Source organism: Aplidium turbinatum, chromosome 4 (assembly GCF_918807975.1).
Source record: "Aplidium turbinatum chromosome 4, kaAplTurb1.1, whole genome shotgun sequence".
Taxonomy (NCBI): Eukaryota; Metazoa; Chordata; class Ascidiacea; order Aplousobranchia; family Polyclinidae; genus Aplidium; species Aplidium turbinatum.
In genome coordinates this window covers 32,839,315-32,864,936 of record NC_137475.1, presented here as the reverse complement: position 1 = coordinate 32,864,936, position 25,622 = coordinate 32,839,315, and the positions used below count along the sequence as shown (strand labels likewise).

The 25,622-nt window shown below is 37.7% G+C and overlaps 1 protein-coding gene and 1 long non-coding RNA gene across 2 annotated transcripts; both read left to right on the top strand.

Moving 5' to 3' along the window:
* The first annotated feature begins 7,127 nt into the window (after window positions 1–7,127).
* On the top strand, window positions 7,128–9,136 carry LOC145768127 (uncharacterized). Its single transcript, XR_014288911.1, has 3 exons — window positions 7,128–7,403; window positions 8,255–8,357; window positions 8,730–9,136. It is a non-coding gene; the product is annotated as an uncharacterized LOC145768127 (long non-coding RNA).
* Window positions 9,137–16,593: 7,457 nt separating this feature from the next.
* On the top strand, window positions 16,594–25,569 carry LOC145768617 (peroxisome biogenesis factor 2-like). The gene is made up of 4 exons (XM_082580155.1): window positions 16,594–17,259; window positions 18,362–18,606; window positions 19,045–19,224; window positions 23,710–25,569. Exons 1-4 carry the CDS (start codon window positions 17,021–17,023, stop codon window positions 23,934–23,936), a joined length of 891 nt encoding a protein of 296 aa, XP_082436281.1. The 5' UTR covers window positions 16,594–17,020; the 3' UTR covers window positions 23,937–25,569.
* The last annotated feature ends 53 nt before the right edge of the window (window positions 25,570–25,622 follow it).

Here is a 25,622-nt window from a genome sequence, read left to right as displayed (position 1 = left end):
GGGCATATAGGCCTTTTTCTCATAAAAAGTAAATTTTATCAATCCATTATTAAAATGTTGAACTTTAGATTGCTTGGCATTAATTAAGCTACTGTATACAATATACATATTACAATAAGCACATACAGTTCGTTACAATAATAGTTACTACATAGAAATAAATGTTTTGGAACTCCACAGTTCATCTATAGTCCCTTCGATCTAGATGGCGTTCTCGTCCTCACCTTCGAACGGAACAATTTGCAGTTTACGTTCAGAAAGTGAATTCGCGGTTTTTACGTTATTGCTCAGTAGCTCAACCCAAAATCGTATGAGATTTTTTACAGTCTGTGAGCAGATGTTCATCAGCCTTACAATTTTGCAACGTTGGTGTCAGTAAAGGAAGCGCTAGTTTTTGTGGTAGCCACTTTAACAAGTCGAAATTCTGCCACTGCAAATGACTACAATGCAACCGCCAACCAATCAGAACATGTTATAAGAGGTTGAAGCAAAGGTTGAAGCAAGCAAGCGGATAACAATCGTCCAATTGTGACCCTTCTAGCACTCATCCAGAGAGTTAATGCTTGTTTTGAACTTTATTTGGTAACTACAGAAGAAAAGAGCAATAGCAGTGGTGGGAATCGAACCCGCGTCAATGAAATGACTAATTTCTAGCCTTAACCCTAACCCCTAAGCCAACCAGCTGACAAAAAATCCATCATCACTTAATTTGCTTTCTATCATCTTCTTTTCGCCATTTTTTACGTCACTTAAACCGTAGCTTATGATTGGTTGGCGGTTTCATTCTAGTCAAGTTTAGTGGCAGAATTTCGACTTGTTAAAGTGGCTACCAGTTTTTGTAAGCTTTGTTTGGTGTCAGTGCTGTTGCTGAACTGCGTTTCTGTAAAGTGAATTTTTAATGGGTTTATCATTATTTTTGACGGTCTTCAGATCAAAATATCCCGAGTGCTGCTAATTGATATTTGATTTGAAAGTTAATTCAAATGCATTGCAAAGAAGCGTCAAGCAAGGTGAAGTTGAGGTTTACCTTGTGATCACAAGCAAACTTTTTTTTTGATGTTATTTCGTTGTTGTTGTTCGTTATTTGTGCATTTGCAGTTTGTGTATTATTTTGTTGTTTTGTTTTGGATATGGACAGCTTTGTCTGATGCAAATAAATTATTATTTAAAAATATAAAAATAACGATAGACACCTCTAACACACAAATACACATTGCAAAACGTGTGATACCAAAAATATTTTCTTTTTTCTACCGCTTTGGACGCTTTTTAAGCTAGTAGAAGTCGTATGCGAACCAGGTAGGCTACATAGACTAAAAGTGTTGTATGAATTTGACATAATTTTTAACTTATTTTTATAATTTTCGATTTAGCCCTAAACATGCAACTTTTCTTACGGTCAAAAATGTTCCCTTGATAAACTCCTTCCAGTGTTTTAAAAACTCTGATTGATGCGCTGTGTAATGGTAGCCTAGGTACCGGTATTGTATTTTAGATAGCTTAATTGGTTAGCGCGTGACTTTGTGAACAAAGAAGCTTCAAGATCAAAGCGGCGCTTCTCGGATTCTCCAGGTATGCGCTTGAGTAAACGCATTATAAGGACTACTCCCCATTCAGCGGTATCTAAACGATAGAATAATTCCCAGACAACAACACTTCAACAATCGAAAAACTTCAATCTGTCAATCTCGGTGACCGGGCCTGCGTCAGTGATTCAAAGCCTCTACAAGCATAGCCGTACGAGCCAGGGGGGCAGAGGGGGGGGGGGGGGGGGCAGCTAGGCTATGAACCAATTGCATCATGCCAACTTGGGCAGCCACCAAAATATATCTCTAATACTTTTGTGAAACTGCCCAAATCAAAATGCAAAATTTGCTAGGCCTATAGCCTATAGCTAATTTTTATAATTTTCACAAATGCATCGTGTTGATTTGGGCAGCTGAAAACATGAAATTATCCGATGAAACTGATTAGTCTGTTTATGCAACTGCCCAAATTAGCGTGAGGCAGTATCCCCAAAATGAACAAATTCATTAATTTTTCCCATTTACATAACTGTATCGTTTAGATTTGGGCAACAAAAAATATGAAATTATCTGATCATAGTTTATTTATAAAACTGCCCAAATTGGCATGATGCAGTTGCCTCGGCATCAAAATTTACATAGTGTTTAATTTTTTTCATAATATCCATAAATGCATCATCTTGATTTGGGCAAATACAAAATATTAATTTATATAGATCTGGGTATCTGGTGAATACTTTCATAAAACAATTCGGGTGGAGAGGTTGCAGTACTTTTTCTTCCATAAACAGACATAGCTAAGCAACACCACAATATTTAACAAAAAAATGTTATAAGTGACGTGTTAAATGTAATGTTGTGGTGTTGCTTAGCTAGTTAGCTTTGTTTGGTTACTTTTATAAAACTACCCAACTTAATATGATGCAGTTGCGCCCCAAAATAAAAATAAAATATTTAGTTTGTTTATGCAACTGTGTCATGTTAACTTCACCAACATTTAAAATGCTACTGCTGAAATATATAATCTCAAACCAATCATTATACAGGGTGGTCACTAGAAAAGCAGAAAATTTGAAGATCAAATTAAATGATGAATAAAATGTGTGCTCACTCATTTCTATTTTAACATGTTTTTATTTCTTTTAGGTTCTAGGTTCTTTTACGTTGTTTTAAATTGATACTTTCTAGGTTCTATTTGATTTTAATTTTGACACCCACATACGTTGTTTTAAATTGATACTTTCTAGGTTCTATTTGATTTTAATTTTGACACCCACATAATGGAAGAAGGCAAGAAACAGCTTTCAGACTTTGGAAGGCAAGTGATAATTCTTTTCAAAAGTGAAAATCCGACTTGGGGACTGACAAAATGTCAATATATGACAAATATGCGTAACCTGGCCTTCGCTTCTGAAGAGTTTGAAGGCTTACGGACTGGAACAACCGGTGTGCCCCAATCGCAAAACTGAACTGGTGTCCATACACCACGTGCAATGCCCGAATTATAGGCTTGTGCTAAGTCCTCCTTTAGCGCGAAAGGTACAGGCCTAGGTTTGAGAAAAACAGGTTTAGCATCAGACTTAAAATCTATGTCTAGTTCATAATCTCGTAAGCACCCGAGTTCAGGCTTAAAAACATCTTTGAACTCGTCACATAAGAGGGAGCATGCTTTCTCCAGACTCTTATCAGGCTTGTCGTATGACTGGATACTCTGTAAAGTAGAATAGTTAGACAGAAGGAATTTATCGATAGAAATTCCTAAAGACGAAATTGCATCACGACCTAGCAAGTTCAGTCCTTTGACTGTCGTGACTACAAAAGGAATATTGTCTGACCTTCCCGTGGAAGGACAAGTTACCTGGGCCGTGAAAGAACCCGTGATTGGTACTAGATGCTTGGTAGCAGATTGGAACTGCGACACTGGTGCTTGCAATTGAGGTGCGCCTACCCGAGTCCAGACGTCGTTGGAAAGGAAATTTCCATTTGTAGCAGTGTCCAGTTCTAAGTGTGTGGTTACCGAATTAATGGAGATCGGTACTTCCAACTTTGAATTTCGAGGTTTTCTGCAAGAACTAGAAAGCATGTTAATTTCCTCGATACAATTTACCTTAGAAGGTTTGAACTGTCTAGCTTTCTTTCGGCAAACACTCTGTAAGTGTCCCGTAATATTGCAGAAATGGCAAGTGGCTTTCTTAAACCTACAGTCATTGGCGTTGTGGTTGGAATTACCACAGCGATAGCATTCTTTATTTTTAGAAGTAAAGAAAGTACCTGTAAGTTGCCTAGTTTTTGGAGGTTTGCTGATGGTCCTTACTTTCGCAACTGCTGGTGCTGGTGGAGTGCCGTAAACAGTTTCTTTAGCCACCTTGGCTGCCTCTTCGGTTTATGATGCAACCTCCACCGCACGTTTGAAAGTAAGTTCATCAGCTCTGATTTTGAATAACGCCTTAAGCACCGCCTCGTTACCTATTGAACAAATAAAACGAGTACGTAAAGCTTCGTCCAATGGATTTGAAATGGACGAGAAGTCACAGGTGGCAGCTGCCTGGCGTATGCGGATGGCTAGTTCTTGAGCTGTTTCCCCGGGCTTGCGCTTCATTTCGCTCCAGAAACGGAATCGCTCCCTCACGATGAAGCGTTTTGGGTCGAATTGTTGAGCCATGTAATTTGTAATTTCCGTCATGGTGAGATCGTTGACTTCTTTTGGGTTTGTTTCCTGCGCAGCCAAATTTGTTAACATTTTGTAGATTGTAGGTGATTGATTGGTGAGAAAAACCTGCGGCATTTTGTCTTGTGCGACTGAATGTGCTGCTACAAAGGTGTTAAACCTCTTCCAATAGTCTGCCCACAGTTCAGTGGTGGCATCGAACGCTACGAACTTAGGTAAAGATACCTGTTGTTGTATTGTTGTTGGCTGTGATCTCGCAGTTTGGGCTCGTATTTCTCGTAGTTGTTCTTGGTGGCGCCTTTCTTGTTCTTCTTGACGTTCCTGGTGACGTTGTTCTTGTCTGGCAATTTGCTCCTTCGTCTGGCGTTCTTGGTTAGCAATTTGTTGTTGCAGGACTTCGATCAGTTTCTCCATGTTTCTAAATTCCTGTAGAAATTCTGTAAAGATCCTGCCGGCGACGCCAGTTAAATGTCTGTTGTATTTCCAGACGTTTAATATAAAATAAACAATAATAATTGTAGCGATAGCCAACCAAGTGAGAAAACCATTTACCTCTTGTTACTTACTGATTCAGTGTATAAAATCAACGCAATATATAGTAAGAAAGAAACGCAAAACAATCAACTGAGGAACGTGGTACAGAACGCTTAATTGATTACACGCGCAGTGCGGTGGTAATCAATTCCAACGTCTGTACCAGAAAACGCTGAACGGTGATTATGTAGTGACGCTGGTCACGAGTTACATATATTCAACGTAGATGAAGACTATAACATTTAAGTTTTTGAGTAAATGATCATATATGTGAGTTATACTGAGTTCTGTCGAATCGTTTGTCCTAAAACCATGTTGACTGGGAGTTAATATATTATTTTTATCCGGAAATTTAATCATTCGTTCGTACAAAAGCTTTTCAAGAATTTTAGAGAAAGTGGGCAAAAGAGATATTGGCCTGAGATCGGTTAAAGCGGTGGGATTGGATACCTTTGGTATTGGGATGATTTTAGACAGCTTCAGTGGATCTGGATAGGTCTCTTGAGCAAAGCAGTTGTTGTATAATCGAGCAAGAATGGGTGAAATAATACAGTTTGCAAGTTTGATGAATTTTGTCGGGATATCGTGTATTCCAGGAGAAGTTTTTGTTTTCAATGTCATTATGATGTTTGAAACCTCACTGGGATTGATGTCTTCAAGTAAAAAACTGGATTGGCATGTTGTTGTTAAAAAATCTGAAGAGGATACGCCAGTTGGTTTAATTTTACTTGCCATATTAGTACCAATATTGGTGAAGTGCTCATTCAATAGGTTTGCAAAGTGGGTTGATTCAGTTTTGTGTAAAATGTTATTTATTTCCATATTGGTGGGAAGCGATGACGTTGACTTGGATTTGCTAGTGATCAATTCGTTAATTACTTTCCATGTTTTCGATGCATCAGCTTTGTTTGCTTCAAATAAATAAGTGTAGTGTTGTCTTTTAGATATTCTTTTTATATGCACTAAGCGGTTATTGTAAGCTTTATATTTCTTTATTTTCATGTCATCTTTGTGCTTATAGCACGCTCGATATAGTTTATTTTTTGTCTTTATAGATTTAAGAATTCCTTTTAGTTTTGTGATCCAGGGTTTGTTTTGCAATTTAACTTCTTTACGGGATAATTTCCTTACAGGTGCGTGTTTATTGAGTGTTTTTTGGAACGCATCTATGAATTCACAGAATTGTGTGTTGACGTTGTTTTTTGTGAAATCAAGGGAGTTCATAGCAACATGCATTTCAGATAAAAAGTTTTCATTGTCAAAATGCCGCATACATCGTGTCAATTTCGGAACTTTGGTTTTAAAGGGGCAGACAAGTCCATTTTCAAATGCAAATTGAGAGTTGAAATACATAAAGGGGATATTCAAAAACACGTTGCACTTGTTTTTACGAAAAAACACTCATTTGTTCTCGTGCAATCTTAAAACAAAGTTTTGGTTTTGCAACTCCAACACACACCGCTTCAACTGTTGTCGAAATAAAATATTTGCTTACGTGACGTCATAACCAGAGTTCGCCAAAACATTTTGCTGGTTTAACTGTTTAAGGTCTGTGACTCTGTGGTATGCAGCTGTAGATAAGGTTTGAGGCGTTTGCAGCAGTAGATAAAATTATCACAAGTAACAATTTTAGCTCAGATTTAGTTTACTGTAGCCTTGCACCAGCTCAGTGGCCGAGTGGTTTCGCCTTCGGCTCTGGTGCTGGTAGATCTGAGATCGATTCCAGGTCGGGTCAAACCGAAGACTTTAAAAACGGTACCGATTGTGTTCTTTCTTGTGTAACGCAGTGAGAATAAATCGGGTAATAATGTGATAACATCGTAAAACCAGATATAAAATTAAATATGAGCCCTGTCGCTAAAAGACCTTAGCTGTTGTAGAGCGACATTAAATAAAACCATGACATTATTATTATTATTACTGTAGCCTTGATACTAGCTTACATCATTTTTTGCACATTTACACTAGGCCTTGCACTTCAGGAAACAAGCAAATGCCAGTATTTTCCTGCAGTGCTACAGTATGTATGGTTTTGATGGGATTTTAATAACAAGAGGTTTAGATTTAGCCAGTCAAGGGTTGTAGGGGTTTAAATTTATTTATTTTTCATGTTTAGTCATGTTTGTGTTCTCAACAGGCCTATCAGACAGGCTCAACTAGGTAGTATGCCTACCTCAATATATATATATAGGCTACATGCTTTCCCAGTGCTATACTATTACTGACATCATACATAAATAGATTAAGCTAAACCTGTTACAGTTTTGTACTCATCATGACAAGTCGATGTGTTGTATATGACTGTTCAGTGTTCATCTGGTGGTTCTTCTGTCGATAAAATTTCTTTGTTCAAATTTCCAAAAAATCATACAAGAAAATTAAAATGGGATAAGTTTTTAAACACCACATGAGTATGGCCAGGAGCAACAGAGACCAGCATAATAATGCCGACTCCATTTCAAGAAAACAGATTTTCAAAATCTTCTTCAATTTGACATGGGACTTGCAACACAGCTTAAATTAAACCGCAAATGCATGCCCTTCAATGTTTTTCAAAAAAATCTATTTCAACAACTCTGCAACCTTTGGAGTCAAGGTCCAGTGATGAGACAACTCCACAACAAATTTCCAATCCATCCATACGACAGCCTGACAGGAAATGTCAAGTTCTTGAAGTAATTTTGGCTTAACAATTATGTTACTACATGTTTGTTATAAAGTACCGTACATAAATTGGGAATGGGGAGTACTGCATCATCCTTGAGAATTTTTTTTTCATATAATTTAGAATATCTTCCGACTAAGCCTATTACATTTTAGTTGCTGCCTGCTGGTATAGCGATGCCTAGCTACATGTAATTTTAAAATGACCCATCTATAACTCACCAAGTGTATTAACAAAAACAAGTCCTTGACCAACTGGTGTTTATTTCATTTACCGGCTAGAACTATATGCAACGGTAATGTAACAGTACATAAATGGGATGCAACCTACTTCGTACCATGAACAGTTCGTACCATCAAGTCGTACCCTGAGAAAATTGAAAAATAAAATAAAAAAAGCCAAAATAGCACACGGATCGGAGTTTTCACTTAACCCTAACTTTAAAATGTTTGCTTTCTCTCGATCTTTTCATGGTACGAACTGTTCATGGTACAAAGTAGGTTGCACCCGCATAAATGTGAGGCTCTTGACACAGGGCCGGTTACCGAAATTGGCAGAGTTGAAGTTTTCCGATTGTTGAAGTGTTGTTGCCAGGGAATTATTCCATTCACTAGGTGCCGCTGAATGGAGAGCAGTCCTGAAAGTGCGTTGCTCAAGCGCACACTCCGAGGGTCGAACTTGCGCCGTGTGATCTTGAGTCGGGCGTGTAACCACTGAGCTAACGGGGCGGAGTGGGAAGGCCTATTATTGGTCAACATTTTTGTTATGGATTTGTTATAATGGATATAATAAACACACCTACAGATAAGTTTTTATTGGCTTGTGAGTGCAAACATCACTTTGATCTGCATTTCTTTATAGACAACTTGTAACTGCTATTCATTCCAACGAGAATAGCAGCAGGTCTACCGCTGGTTTCGGATTGGCTATTCTCTAAAAACGATCAAAGAAAACCCCACTTACTGTAAGTTATCTATACAGCATAATTTTGTAAAATCAACAATATTCCAAAACTGCTACTTTATAATACCATGTGTAGTTGTAGTGTGTGATTACCCAGTCAGCAAAATCAGTCATTTTTACATTGATTCAACGTTTTGCAGATGTTGAATCAATGTAAACATGACGGATTTGACGTAAATTTTGTCATTTTTATTATTCATTTATTTGACGCAAAATCCGTCATTTTTACATTGATTCAACGTCTGCAAAACGTTGAATCAATGTAAAAATGACTGATTTTGCTAACTGGGTAAGCATATGCGGTAAAGTGAAACGTGTGCATCAATCATTGTGACTACCATACATTTTTATTGATTTAAAATGCATTTTAAAGATCATGTCAAGAGCCTCTTGAAGATTGCATTATGTGAAAGGGAAACATTGGCAGAACACCGAGAAGAATGGGAGAGCACACCTATTCTTATGCATTTATGCTTAGACGTTTGCATCCAGATGTTTCTGATGCAATTGCATCTTATTTTTCATGGTTTTCTAACCAAAACCCGTCTTAAATGATGTAGCAATACCTAAAAATGGGCAATCATGTTGTATTATATTCATGTAACCAAAAGTTGTTTTTAAATACGCTATAGGCACATTGTCTACAGACAGTTTGTTCCGTGGATCTGGGGTTACCTTGGTCATTCAATCCGTGTGCCTCTGCCGTCATGCGCTGTTTCGGCCATTAGGTCAAAATTTTCAAGTGAAGATAGAAAATATGTTGGATTTAAATATCCTGATTTGAAATAAAAAGAAGTCACAATTCAAAGTCTGCTTCAAGAAAAGCTTTGCCGTGTGCATAGAGAGAGTGATTTTTGTACTTGTACAGTAAAGTATACCTATCAGAGTTCTTGAGAAAATGTTCCTAGTTCTTTATAAACTAATATGGTGCTTGCCTGAAGCTAGTTGCTTTCGGTGTTCATTTTATCAACTATTAAGCTGCTTAAAATCGACATAAATAGTTCACTGCATTTGCTGGAAACGACACCATAAGCGATCTCTTACTCTGCATTTCAAATGCATCTTACGTAAACATACGAGCAGCTTGTACCGTTATGACGTCACGTCCGATTATTGCACGGTTCAGTGAGCACGCGTCGCTCTGAAACTAAGGGCTAACTAAAACGGCCCTACAAAAGAAACGCAATGAAATTGAGGGAAAATTTCAACGACAACCACTTATTATACATGTGTAGAGCACTTACAAACAAAAAAATCGAAAAGTATGGTTTGGGGTTTACTGCCCCTTTAAGGAAATTCAAATTAGTTACGCTCAAGAACACTGGTAAATGATCAGAAACATCATATAAACAGATACCGCTGGTTTTGTGTTGTTTTTCAATGTTTGTGTAAATATGGTCCAATAAAGATGGTTCACTAATTTTAGAAAATCTAGTTGGATGGCTTATCACGGAATTACAACCTATGGCCACAAGTGAGTCCAAATATTCTTTTACTTTAGGGGTTTTATTTTCATGCATAAGGTTGATGTTGATGTCTCTGCAAATGATATATTGTGATTTCGTCTTCTCAATTTCCACAATAGTTGATATTATCCTGTTTTGAAAACTATCAATGTTTGGTCCAGGATGCCTGTAGATGACACCCACGACTGCGCTGTCTTGAGAATTACTTTTTATCTCGATCCAGAGGTCTTCACAATTTGGTACATTTAAGCTAATATCATTACGTATAGAATATGCAATATTATTTTTAATGTAAAGTGCAACGCCACCAGCATTTGTAGGAGAGTTTTTGTGTAAAAATTTGTATTCGATGAGGTTAAAGTTATCAACACAATTGGGTTTTATTTTAGTTTCAGAAATTGCAATAATATCTGGTTGGTGATTAATTTCGGCCAAAAATTCTTCGAGTTTGTCTTTGTTTTTGCTTAGACTGCGGGTATTGAAGTGGAACAAGGAGAGCTTTGTTTTTTTACTTTCTTGAAAGAATTTTTTAGTATCTGATGTAGAGAGGTAGTTTTTGGAATCGAAATTGATGTTAGTAGTGGACATTACAACAAACACAATAAAAATGACTGACATATACATGTGCAATGAATAATTACAATATGACTGGTTAGGCTACGAAGGTTTTTAATGAAGCTTTAAAATGATGTTTTGAGAAAAAAATTGAGCTTCTTTTTGTTTTGCATAGTTTATGAGTTCAGCTATTCGTTTACTCAGAAAATTATGACTACAGTACATAACCAGCATTGAGACTTTACGATGACATAAAGTGAAGCTACTTATGATTACTACCGGTACTTTTGCCGTACTGATTAGAGTGATTACTATACACGCAGGACTTGTAGCCTACTATGCAATTAGTGCGAGATTACTATCACTGCTACAGCTTGAGCTTTTCCACTCAACCTTGTACCAATGGGGAATGGCATCTTTTTCTTGTGAATGTGGTGCTGAAAAACAGACCCGCATCGTCTTAAACAATTGTGCCATCTTCAACCCACCTAATGAAGTGGAAGATCTACAGTGTAAGATGACAGTTTCTTGGGCTATGATGATCAAAGAGTCGATGAGGAATCAGGTGCATCATTTATGCAATGTCAATTTGATAACAATAAAAGTATTTTTATCTTAAGACAATGTTAAAGAGTACCGTAACTTTCCAAGAACCTGTGGTACAGTACTGTTTAATTTGCATGAAATTTATATGCAAGATTATTTATAAGACTTGCAAATTTTTCTATGGTTAATACCAAATTGTTAATCATCCATTTTATAGTAGAATGGGAATCATAGATCATACTTAAAAAAATTTTCATCCCAAACTTTTTGAAACATTCCAAAAATGGCATTAGAAGTTCGTCATGTGCAAACTTGCAAAGTATGAAAATGGATTTTGAAATGCTATTTTGACTCGTTTGGTTTTGTTTAAATGCATTTTAAAGCACAGATTTGAATTCCTTGACCCCAAAATAGGGGATACAATTACATATATTTACACTTAATGTGACCACAATATCATAGGCGCCGACTCCGGAGGGGCGGCGCCCCCCCGTGAATTTAGCTCGGGGTGGCTGCCCCCCCGCAAATTATTAAAAAAATCCTAAATCAAATGTTTCTAAGTTCAGATTTGCGTTAGTTTGACCTTCATTGCGGATCAATCTCATTTAAAAGATCTACTTGTTAACAAGAGCGCTGCTCCTAAGATAACAAAAGAAACAGAAGTACGGTAGCTGATAAACGCCAGCATGGTGACGTTGAAGCAAACAATGATTGAAAAACGTTTTTCTTGATTTCTTCCGCTTTTTTTTTCTTGGGAGTCAATAACGAGGTGCAGTTTGCTCAGTTTAGTATCTACTCGTATTAAGAGCCAAAGTTCAAAGTGATCAGCATATAATTCGAAGTAGCCTACAGGCCTCGAAATTCGTTTTTGTTGACGGCGGACAAACGTGTCCGGTCTGAGCAGCTATCTCAGCGGACAAATTAAGTCTCACGGCGGACACACCAGTTTTAGCCGTCGATCGTTCCACCGAACGAGGTCGTGTTGCTTATTGTGTCACAATGCTCTGGGCAGCAGTCGGAAAATTTCTACACCAACGCTATTTTCTGCTGTGCAAAGTTTTACAGGCTTTTTTCTTTAAGTTTATTTTTGCGTGTCATGTGAGCGAAAGTGAATTTTCTTTGGGTCTTTTCTTTCTTACTGTAATACCAAAACTTAACAAGTTTTGTTGCATCTTGCGGTTATAGCCTACTCGTATAATCTAATTTAGTAACCAACCTTGCCGTATCATTATTACTCGGAGATCAAAGCCAGACATTGTGACGTAAAACGTGAACTAAATTGCGCGTGATTAGTGTAGAAGTACCTGAACTCCTATCGATTCTTAGCGAAGAATTCACCTTTGTTACGCTGATTCAATGTCATCAATCGTTGAAGCAACGTAAGAATCGAAAGTTTTCCTCCTTGAATGGAAGCTAAGGGATACAGGATTCACATTTTCTAGATGCGCGCTAGAATGCGCTGGAAAATATATTATCGCAACAACTGTTCGAATGTTCGTGCTATGAAATCCACGACGATTTGTATCGCTAGTTCTTGTGCTATTTCTCGGCGGACAAATATGACCGATCTAGATGTTACTTCCCGCGGACATCACATGCTGTGACGGCGGACATGTCCTTTAATTTTGGGTTGATTCAACGTTCGAGTCAGCACAAATCGATTTAATTTTTCCGGCTGGTCTCGTGGTTATATTGCGTAACAACAATGCCCAATAAGAAATTTACGTTTGTTTTACATTACTTCAACATCTAGTGACGTTGAATTATCATAAAATAACGTTAATTGCTCAACCAAGTACCGGTAACAAATTAATCGCTCCCTGCGAGAAAATTGCCTCGATTTACGTATGCACTAACATAATTTGGCACAGTTGGGATACTGCGAGCAACACAAAGTCTGTTTGATGAAGAACTAGATGTCAGAATCGGAATCATCAGATGCTGTATCGGAGGATGAGGTTGTCGTGTCATCACTGGAATCGGACACATCAAGAGGCTTATCGCTTGGCTGTAAAATGTAAATCTACAGTGTCTTCGCCGTTCGCAATGAAGCGTCCACGATTTGCCGCTTTCGTGTTTTGATACCCATCCACACGCCTCTTTCGCAGAGCTCCATCAGGGTGTTGACTAAGGAGCAAATCTATGGCTGTGGCATAACGACTGGGAGGAATGTCTAACCCTAACTTTACAAGCGCTCTTGTAGCCTCGGCATTGTTATTGCCGACGCTAATGCGCCATTCATGCATCTGAGTCGGCAATCACCTCGGCAATTGCCAACACTAATTTCGAAAACTGAGAAACTCTTTTCTTAATTAGTACAAAAATATCGAAAAGTATCGAAATATCGAGTATTTTTTCAAATATCGTATCGTTTTGTTTTTTTCAATATCGCCCAACACTATTTATAAATTAGTCTTCATATTGATCAACAATCAACATACCAAAAAATTATAAATATTTGAAAACCCTGTAGAAAAAATCATGAATTCTCTTAAAATTATAATGAAGTAACCCAGTAGCCAAAACAATTTCATTATTAAAGATTTGATTTGACTTTTTTGTGTTCCAGTCCAAGCTGCCTTGCCAATAACTGTCAAACACAAAGTCATGTACCACCCAACTACAGAATTAGAGAAAACTCATCACTAAGCAACAACAAAATCTGTCCATAGAAACACTAGGCCTACTTGACAATAAATGCATGTTAAAGCCAAAAATTTACATCTGCCACAATTTCACTGCAAGTGCCCTTGGAATTTCGGCCAACCGAAACACTTATCTTCAGTCTACTAAGAAAAACTTAAATGTAGTAATTGCTGGGTGATTTGTCTATTTGGACTTTAAGTTCGACTAAAAATCATCTCTTTAGCAGATCGTTCCTTTTTTCATTGATCAATGCAACGTCTGCACGTTGTACCAATGTGGAAAGGGATTAATTCGCTGCATATGAACTTAGGTTTTATTTTTTAATCTTGTTTCGAACAAGTTGTCAACCAGTGACCATGCGTTGAAATCCTTTACAATTTCCATATTTTGACATTTTTTGCTACAACGGCAAGTTCAGTTTATTTATTTTTTCTGCTATCGAATATATAAACAAAAAATATACACAACACAATAAACAAAAATAATTCGCACAGCAATGATGGCAATAAAAGACCATAAGGTCACCAAAGTCAGATCAAGTGTACACACTACACAGTCCAGAAGTGACCAAATGAAGGTTGCCAGATTTGATGGTTGCAGCAGCTTTAACAAAAATAAGATAAAAGTTAAAACAATTGTATTATATCATACATTTCATTATTTGTTTCCGTCATGATAATGTCTTGCTGTTGCTCAGTGATTTTATTTACTCATCAGGGTTCGATCTTAGCACTGGCAATGTCTAGTGCAAGTTCCCCGGACCAGTACGAATCGTTTCGCACGTGTCCGACTGTCCAGTGCGAAAATATCGTATTATGTCTTTTGATCGTTTAGAGTGCGTGGTTCTCGTTTGCGCTTCTCTTCAAACAACAAAACACGTGATCCGTGCGTGTTAAACCGTAAGAAAAAGGCAATTGCAACATCACATGTTAAATCGTAAGAAAAAAGCAATCGCAACATCACGTGACGGTGTTAATCGTAAGAAAAAGGGTAATCGCAACAACACGTGAGCTCTGGTAGCCTAGTACTAGTACAGTACTCTCTGAAAGAGATTTGATGCATAAAAATGTTAAGATTGTGCTAGAGAGCATGTGAGTGATGAGGCATCAAATTAACTTAATAAATAGGTTAAATTAATAATGATTGTTGACTGTTTTATTGAATTAGGTACTATTGAATAAGAATACTTAAGGTTTACTCAAGATTGCTTAAAGAATTCGCGTTCTATTCAATAAAGTTATCTTTATTACAAAATTTTGCTTTACTGGACAAAGAAAATGTTGCGGTGGTTGACGCCGACCACGGGTAGTACAGTTCCGAAGCCAGGCGCAAAGAGGAAGGGAGTAGACTCGGAGCAAGAGCCACAAAAGAAGAAAAAACGTAATCAGGCATAGGGGAGATGTGGGACCAATGAAACAAAATGGGTATTTTTTCCGTTGTCGCGCGTGATTTTCGCAGTACAGGGCTACTTAAGCGTTTGAGGGAAGCACATCTTCTTACTGTATTTATGCATAGCTAAGGCTTTGGATTGGACCACAGATTAAAAAATTATTTCACTTTTTAAAAGTTCACTTTTTTGTATCATTGGTCCCACCTGGGTGGGACCTTTGCAACACACCAATGGGACCAATGAGACAGGTTTACTACTTACACGAAAACTGTACTTTTTCTGAAGAAAGATTGCATTTCGTGTAAAAGCAAAGAACAAGAAGTTTCTAGAACGAACATGGACAGATGGAAGAAAGAACAAGCTGATTCAATACAAAATTGTTTAAACAGTAACAGTTGGCTGGGGAGGGGTCGTCACAGACAGCAATGTGATATTGTGACAAGTTTATTGCAAATTTCAAAACACCAGACAAGCGTTTCGTTTTGGCAACAGAGGTTGGGTCTGGCAGAAGACATACAATATCACAATGAGACACATAAGCCACATTTTCATTTCCTGGGAACACAAAACAGTCCTTCATTTTGTCCGATGTTTTCTCAATTTAGTTTTAAAAACTCCATTTCATAGTCATTATCTTGATCAGGTCCATGTGCAAGCTGGCCGATAAAATGTTTAAATTTAACATCTGCATTTGCATGAACTTTGGCCACTACATAGGTTCCAGTAGAAAGACAATCAGGAATTATGTTTTGCAATGCATTTTCTTCACATGAAACATCACTGGTATCGGTGCAAACACTCTCAACGTCAGTTTCTAGATGAACTTCCACAACACTGCTTGTGTTAGATTCTGAAGATTTTCACAACTGATTTACGTTTTCGTGATTTTCTCTTTCTTCCCTTTGCAACTGCTTTTGGATATGGCCGTATTGAAGATAACAAAATCGAATCATTTTTTTGTAAGGAAGCTGAGGTACAAGGCTCAGTTTCTCCTGTTTGGTGATGCTCATCAGAAGTTACAGAATTCTCACATTGTAGGCTACGTTTCCAGAAATACCTAGATTGATTTGGAGAAATTCATAAATTTAATGAAGTGTGACAACACTTCAGAAAATGGCTCATTTTTCATCCATCCTTCAAGAATCTGCCAAGAGTGGTATGATCAAATTTATGTTTTTTGGCAGCTTTTCTCACAGATAAGTTATATTAAACAATGTCATGCAAAGCATTATTTGAAGCTTCATTTAAAAAATTCCTTTTTAAGCCTTCGGATGGCTTCAACATAGGCATTTTCTGCAAAAAATACTTTCAAATTCAGACAGGGACCTTTGAGACATGGTCTCAATTAACAGTGTCTCAAAGCTCCCCCATCTCAAAAACTTTGAATTAAACGATGGTTTCACAAAACTCGACTTATTATTTCTCATAAAGCCTACCAATCTTGTAAAATACCTTCCTACCTAGTACATGAAAAACTTAGCATTTGCTATAATAAACACTTGAACATAATATTGAAAGTTTTCCAGAAGTACTACATTTTACTTTTGCCTGCCAAAAACATACTTTTGTGTCTCATTTCTGCATTTGCAACAACCTAACTTTCAAACCTCGTGGCAAAGAAGGTTTATGTAATCTCGTTCCAATAATTACCAAAAAAAAAGTTAATTTTTAGTAGGGATCAAAAACGAGCTGTGTTGTATTGGTCCCCTTGTATCATTGGTCCCACATCTCCCCTATGATCGAACAAAGCGGTCGAGAAAATTTAACCTTGCATGCATGGAAACAACAGTTTCCCTGGTTGTGCTATGAAGAAGATGAAATTGCCATCATTCATTATTGTCGTTTTAAGGTGGTTTTCCCTGGGTTGGCCTTGTGCGGACCAGTGCAAATGGTGAGCCACTGGTCCGGTTGGCCAGTGCGAAAAAAAGTTAAGGTCGAACCCTGCTCATGGTTCAACAAACCAACTTTTAACAAAGTGTTTTTGTTATAAAGATCTTCGGCAACACAATTTTGTTGTTTCAGAATGTAGATTTTTTGATGTCCATTTTTATAGTTAATTAAATGCAGACGAAAGCAGTTTATCCTGCGTTGAGAGTAGCTCAGCTTGATACTACAGAACTTGACGACAATGTATTACAACTGCTATCAGCTCAATTAAAATGGTGCTTTAAATACAAAATTTGGAATTCTGATTTGATGCAGTATGAGCCACATATACGTGCTGTTATGCATGGTTTACTTCTTTATTTCACATTGTGGAAAAACAACCAGACAATCGGCCAGAAATTACTGGGTTTAAGGTACTGTACAGTTCTATTTAATTTGTAATATTTCATCATCATATGCTGTCTCCGAGAAAAAGGTTGGCTGTCAACTTTTTCCACAGGTCACGTTCTTTCGCTACGGTAGCCTACTCTTTTTGCTTCTCCCATGCTTGACAATCAGCTATGTTTTACTACTGTTTTACTGTGATCATGTCTTGCTACTGTTTTACACCTCCCCATGTTTGTCTCCTTCCCTTGCACCTTTTTTCTTTCACTATACCTTCAATAACCAATGATATTGATGTAGCTGGCCTGCTGACCCTTTCAAAATATGTCCAGCAAACTTCATTTTTTGCTTATTTGTTTACCCATCAATCCTGCACTTCATTTCTTTTCCAATTGCTTCGTTTGTAAGGTGTTTTTTATATGATATTTTCAATATTCTTCTACTGCACCAGAGTTGAAAAGCATTAAGTTTTTTGTTGTAGGTCCAACTTTCCCTTCCATATGACATAAATGGTTTGATAGAACAAGATAACAGTCTCAATTTTAATTACAAATCTATATATATATATGTATATCTCTTCTTAAAAATTCCTTACATTTCCACAATGACGCTTTTGCTTAACCAATTCTTCTTTTATATCATTGGTGCATCTTCCATCCTGTGTGTGCCCAGCCTCAGGACAACCTGCAAGAATGGGGTCATCTCATGCCATACTGTGTAACGTGGGATGGGACATAAAGTTTTTCAAGCAATTGTAGTAATATATTTAATTGTAATCTTTATTTTTATTTGTAAATTTTGCTGTATTTTTTATGAAATAATGCTGTTATCTTGTCGTTAAGCATTCTTCCTAAAACATTACCACAATGGTGGTTGTGAAAGGATAGACTTTTAGCCGCATAGACTCGGGTATTCTGCCTGAAATGATTTCTACTGAATTGAATCAGCAACTTTGTTCTACTGGTATCTACCGTACCTTACTTCATGAATTCACCCATGTTTGTATATTGTTAATATCTAAGGCAAAAGTTTGCAGCTTTTCGTATTTTTTTAGTATTTTGGATGGCCTAACACTTTTAGTTGGGTTGAGTTTACAAAGAGATCCTCAATATGTATACCGGTATGTTTCAGGTTTGGAAACAATCAGACATTGAAAAATGCTTCACCACGTCAGTTAATATTTTTACAAACAATTCTTGTCTTGAGTTATTGGTTGAAGTCAACAAATTTAACAGGAAGAATCTGGATTTCGAAAGTGAAAAATTTTCAACTTTTTTCTAAATTGATCGAGTCATTGGTGGATGTATGCTCACTGCTAAATATTTTGTTGTTTCTTCACAATGGCCGCTTCCATACTCCTTTGCTACGAATAGCAGGTAGGGTATTTAAACTTGTTCAACTGATTGCTTTTTCCTGTCAACTCTCATCTTGTTTTGAATTGATAATGGTGAATTGTGTTCACTTGATTACATATATCATGGTTGAATGGTTGTCTCAAGTTTGCTGGCTGCTTGAATAGAAGACCCTCCAGGTCACTTCGCAGCCATCCGTTGCAGTATCCACAGATTCTATGTGATCGTTTGTACTATTTGACCTTGCTTAATGAATGTGTGTATTTATACTCGCAACAAAAAAATAAACGCCAATCAATAGTATTCTGTTCAATCACAGAAAATTTACGTGTTCACTTGTTCGTGCTGAATTATTGCACTGCAGTGGTTATACTGCTAAATATTCGTTTGTTCAATGCAATTTCTTTCAATAAGTACTCAAAGTAGCTACAGCTAAAAATTTAATGATGCCTTTGTTTCTAGGGCTGAGAACAGTCTATGTGGATGAAAATCCTCCCCCAAGAGAAATCACACATGATGTAATGAGGAGAGAATTACTCTGGCATGGATTTGCTGAAACTGGAGTGTTTTTCTTATCTTTAATGAATTTGGGAAAAATGCGCAGAAAAATATCACAAGTTTTTGTTTCGCATAATGAAACAGGTTAACATTTGTGATATCACTTTTTGAGTCATTGTGTACATGAAACTCCATTATGTCCATAATCACATCGACATCATAGTCAATTTGCCTGTTTTTTTATGTATGCGTTTAACCAATATCCCATAGTTTGGGATTTAAGAATCGTATGCGTATCCCATTTAACACATTTATCTGAAATCTTTATTTTTTTGCGTTTGAATGCATAATTTCATAACAAAAGAGAAGCCGTGACTGGCGGCTTGCTTAAAGATATGAAATGAGTACCGGTACCGTATATATTTTGTAGTTTCAAATTTTTGTCTTCCGTAAGCTGCATATTTGTAATTAGAGATGTACCGATATTAGGCGGAATGGCCCGTTTCGGTGAGTCCGATTTGGTGAGTCCGATCCCTTAACGGGGGATTTTTTCAATTTTTTTTTTAAATTATTGGGTACTGTAGACTAGTTATCATTGCCGTTTTTGGGTTAGGGGTTTGGAGTTAGAGGTTAGGAACTCACCGAATAGTAGCAGACCCGATGTCCGATATATCGGTATCGGTGATATCAACCATTTTTTGAGTATCGGTATCGGCAAAATTTGTCCGATACTGTGGCCGATACTAGAATTACACATGTAAAAAAAGGTGTTTGCTGCGGATTTTCTGCAGTGGCAAAGATATAGATTTTTTAAAGTAGACTTAACTATAACGTCACATTGATGTAGAAAAATAACAACCTGTTCCTTTTGGCATTGTTTGCTTACAGTGATTCTTTCACTCAAACAAAACTTTTGTTTTCAGCAGTTTTGCGTTGTTCGATTCTTAAGTTGTGAAGGAGACTCAATTTCTTCAATATTTATCATTTGTGTTTCTTTTTTACTCTCAGCAGAGGATAAAACCAGGCCAATACTACCCAGGTAGCATCGTTTTTACGTTGCTAAACGTTTAAAGAAATGTCCGCAAACTTTGAGACAACCATCCGTTCCACTCAAGGAGACAGCCTCTCACCAGTACTCTTCACTTGCTACCTATCTGCAGCATTGAGCTCAGTGCGAGAACAGTCCTCCAGACCAAACCCCTCTATATCTGACACCTGCATGCCTTTGGAAATGGAGTACGCAGACGATGTTGAGTTTCTGGATGAGGAAAGACAGCCACTTGACATGCTACAACCTATTGCTACAAAGAACCTGCAAAACTACAATCTTTTCATGAATGAGACTAAAACTGAATTCACCCACATATTTCGAGCAGACACAAATAAAACTGACGCTGAAAGCCTACCGATTCGAGGAAACGAAAAATGGCGTACGCACAAACTTTTGAGATCATCATTGTGCAGCACTGCCGATGTCAAATCTCGCTGCAATTTAGGCAATGTCGCTTTCAGATCATACTGGAAACTATGGAGCAAGAGATCGAGAATCCCAATGCAGTTGCGACTAAGATTGTACAGCGCGTGCTGCATCCCAATTATGATCTACAACTGCAATAGCTGGTCTGTTACCAAAGCAAGTCTTGAAAGATTGGATGCCTGTCATCGAAGACATTTACGTGTCATAACTGGCCATACTTGGCCAAACAGTCTTATCTCGAACAAAAATCTCTACAAAATATGCAACAGTGAACCATTGTCTTGCAAGATCTCCATCATGAGATGGAACATGTTTGGACATCTTCTGAGATTTCACCAGGACTCACCTCCCCAGAAAGCCCTTGAATTTGCGATAATTGGCAGCAAAAAGTACCAAGGCCGAACCGGATGTCAGATCTCAGCAGTTGTAATAAGTTGGTAACCAACTTATTACAACTGCTGAGATCTGACATCAGAAAAGCTGGCCTGGGATCCCTGCTCAGCAAATCACATCTCCATCGATTGCAAAACATCGCAAAGGACAAAACAGAATGGAGATCCTATCAACCTTGTTGAAAGACTGATCGAAGCCAGCGGCTGTCAAACGATTTGACTACACTGGCGGCGGAGACAGTTACAATAATATACATATAAACGTTTAAAAAACCCATGTAACTTGGTTGTTTTTAGTAAGCTGGTTCTATCAGTTTGTGATTTAATTTCCACCTTTCGTTGTAATAAACTCACCAAGCTTAAACAATGTCATGGTAGAGTAAGTAGGCTCAAAATGAAAGCAATGGGACTACGAATCCTCACTAAACTAATCAATAAATGGTCTTGTTGCGCCTAAGATGACAACCTCATTGTGAAGAAAGGAGCGTTCTTCCCGGCTATCAGCACAAGGCTGAGCACTCACTAGTACAGCGAGCTGTTGCGATTCGCTAACCATAACGGTGTAGCTTCCACGCTAGACATTTAGACCATCCAATCAACTACAGTATATGTTTCTCGGCAGCCGTTTTGTAGCAAGAATTGACATCGACAAGAATTGAAATGGCTAATGTGGAAGCTACACCGTTGTGGTTAGCGAATCGCAACTGCTCACTGTACTAGTGAGTGCTCAACCTTGTGTTGATAGCCGGTAAGAACGCTCCTTTCTTCACAATGAGGTTGTCATCTTAGGCGCAACAAGACCATTTATTGATTAGTTTAGTGAGGATTCGTAGTCCCATTGCTTTCATTTTGAACCTACTTATTCTGCCATGACATTGTTTAAGCTTGGTGAGTTTATTACAACAAAAGGTGGAAAATAAATCACAAACTGATAGAACCAGCTTACTAAAAACAACCAAGTTACACGTTTTTTTTTAGACGTTTAGCAACGTAAAAAAATATGCAAAATTATACATTTTTGCTACCTGGGTATAGTCTTGGCCTGACAAAAGCTTTTCAACCAAACGACAAGCGCCTTTAGGTTGCACAGTACTTGTCGAATAGTTTTTGTACGACTACACAAATCACTTCCAAGGTTTACATTTTACATCTTATTATCAATTCTGAAAGCCTATTTGGAGAGTTTCCGCAAACACTTTATTAATTTTTCAGAAACCCCAATTATGATGTAATCTTTCTTCCCTTATTCCCCAGTCCTCAATTACGGTGGCCTTTCATTACTAAAACCTACTATTATGACACAACAATGCGGTTGAGATTGGATTCTTGAATCTTTAATAAATTATGCCAATTAAAAGCTTTTTTTAATAGTTTTATGCAAATAAGGTAAAACTTAGCATTTGATATAATTCCTTGCAAATACCAAAATTGCTTCTTTTTGTAACACCAAAGTATCGGCCAAATTATCGGTATCAGTATCGGCCTAAAAAAGTGATATCGGTATCGACCAAAATATTGGTATCGGTACATCTCTATTTGTAATCTATAGGTCGCTGTGGCACGCACGTGAACTTCTTGCAACATTTTTGAGTAAACTTCGTGAACAATTCGCCATAGGCAGATTGGCGTAGTAGTCTGCGCATTAGGGTTTCGGAGGTATTTATTTTGATGACGTGGTTTCGATTTCTACCCCCATGATTTTTTTTTCTTAAATTACCAAACAAACTTTAAAGGAAGAGACAAGTCTCTGGCTGAGTGCTAGAAGGGTCACAATGCGGCAGTCAGCTGATTCATAGAAAAACTTGTATCTTTAAAGTGTCGACCGGTCAAAACATTCCTGCAGGTTGCAAATACGCATACGGTAATTCTCTATAGTCAATATGCAATGCACAGTGGCGTAGCCAAGGGGGGGTTTTGGGGGTTACAACCCCCCCTTTGGCACGCGTGTGACATCACGATATTGAGAATGATGCTTTCAGTCTAAAAAAAAATTTGCCTAATTTTAAACAAAATTGCATTAAAAGAGCGAGTTTTGCCAATACCAAACATTCAAACATGTCAGCCAGGAATTAGCAACAAGAAAACACAGAGACTTAGCTTTTTTTCCGAAAAATGCCGAAGAAAACATGATCTTATCCTTTTGCTATGCCACCGGACAGCACCATTTTACAGGAATATTCGTACCCACATTTTTGTTGAAAATGCTCTCAGAATGCACCAAATTCAAAGCAATTTTTCAAAATTTTCTGGGGGAGGTCCCCCAGACCCCCCGCCGTTGAGTAGTCAACCCCCCCCCCCTTTCAAAATTCCTGACTACGCTACTGGCAATGCATGTAATACTTTATTGGCTAAATGCTCTATTTCATGCACACTTGAACTATGAATAATAACTCAACACGTAACGATTTTTGCAAAGACTTTGCAAAACATAAACGTATATATATAGTTAGTTTATTGTTGCATGATATCTGGCAACATCCTAATTAAAAATTGGGTTCGAGATTTATGTCTTACTACAATAGGATTTTTTTGTTTGTTTGTTTATCTTTATCCTGCATTGCGGGAAAGCGGACTTGAGCGCTATGCATCGGTGTACGCCTTCCGACATGCACCTGACCCACGCTGCAGCCGACAGCACAGCAATGATCATTCTGTTACAGCTTACGTTTGGCACTGGACTTTAGTGAAGTAACGTTTTTTCGTTGTAGAAGATCGATATATTCGATAGTATACAACCTATTTTCTCTTTTTTTCTTTCAGATTTTGAAGAAGATTGGGGCTCGTGTGCATTTTGCAAGAGCACGCCATTAATGCCATACGAAGGAGCTTGCGGGCGGCACGCTTACTGCTACTATTGTGTTTCATCGACTGTCATGAACGATGATGGTGCAAAATGCCCTTCATGCGGGGCCGCTGTTGGGGCAATTCGTCCTTTGCGGTTTCACCGCAACATTTTAAAAGACTCACAAGTCGAATCATATATCTAAGAATTTATCGTCTATTTATATAAAATTAATTTCATAATTTATTTCAATGGCGGCAAATCAAATTTATCCGTTTAACGTTACAGAAACTTCTTGATGTTTAGTCCCTTGCTGTTGTCTGCAGAGGTTTTGGAAACAGGGTTCAAAATTTTCACGAAAGTTTAGGCTATCCTTGTAAAATACAAAGGAATTTATTTTCACACGAGTCAGTTCAATCAAGCATTGTTGTGGGTTTGACACCTGTCACAAGATGCTTCATTTTCTTGATCCTTGTGAAATAGCCTAATGTTTTTTAAATGGAAGCGCCGCATGGTGAATGCGTCCCGGGTGAATGTTTTCAACACAAATCTTCAAGAATACAAGTTTGCAATATTTTTATTTTAATGTTTTTACAATTGCCAAGTTTGGTGTACCGTAGAATTCCAGCGAGCAGCTAATCCACACCCACCACATTCATGGGATACTGTAAATCTCATTCGTTTCAATATTTTCTTCATCTTTGTATTGCAGTTTAAAGCAAAAGTTCGAAGCAGTTGGATGACACGCCTTGTTTATAATGATGTAAATTTGTCACCTATTAAATGGGGCAGTTGAATTTAATGCCGTTTTCTTTAAGTTGACACCTGAAAACGTAGTTAAACCAAATGTAGAAAGGGAAAATTCTTGTCATGGAATGTTTTAGAGAATGCTTAGGGATCCACTGCACTATGAGTAAAGGCACAATGTATTTACAAAAGTTTCGTTTTTGTCAAACTACGTAGGCTACTGTGAAAGCCAATTTTTTTTGTCAGACTTTTTATTTCGGGGAAAAGTTTTTTCAGCCCGAAAATGATGCTTTTTAGTATCAGCGGCTGGAGGCCAATAGGGGTAGTCTCAACGGTAGTACATGGAAAACTCAAATTTGGTGAAAATGGTTGTTAATTGTTTCAAATTTTTTCTACTTGGGTAAAAATTAGACTTGTTTGATCCTTTAAATAGGGGGAGTAGGCTATACCAAAATGTCATATGATGCGTCAGAATGGAGGGAGAGGGTTAGTTGAAGCCGTCAGATAGGAGGGGGTCCAAAATCAAGAGCGAATCCGTAGAAGTAAGTTACTGTTCCAATCAATGAACCAACAAAAGATATCAAACACTTCAGAACATAAACAATAAGTTAGTCCTTCCGACCTCGAATAGCCTACCTTTTGAACATTCTCGGCGATTCGCAATGACAATTTACAGTTTAATGCGATGGTTGCGCTTGGCAAATATATCAATGACTGCATCATTCTCGAGTATAATATCCTTGTTTAAATACATCTGAGCTAGTATGAGACCATCCAAACGTGGCTCGGTCATGGTCGTGCGGTAATAATTTTGCAGGTAGGCTACTTTAGTGAACGGAAACATCGCTCATTGGAGGCAGTTGTAACTGGAAGCGTAGCAAAGATTCGAAGTAATTTATGGATAATTGCCGAGTTATTCAACAGCTTGACACGCATCCACAAAAGTCGCATGTCTTTTATCCACAGAAACTGCAAGCCAATTCGCTTTTAGTAATTTAATAGTAGCTGCAAAGCAATTGCTTGGTTCAACATCCAGCATTTCATGGTAGGCATGGTAGAAGTCGAAAATCTCGTCGATCAGGCAGTTCTCATTTCATGAATCAATGAAGGCAGATATATCATGTGCTGACTTTAAAAGCTTGCG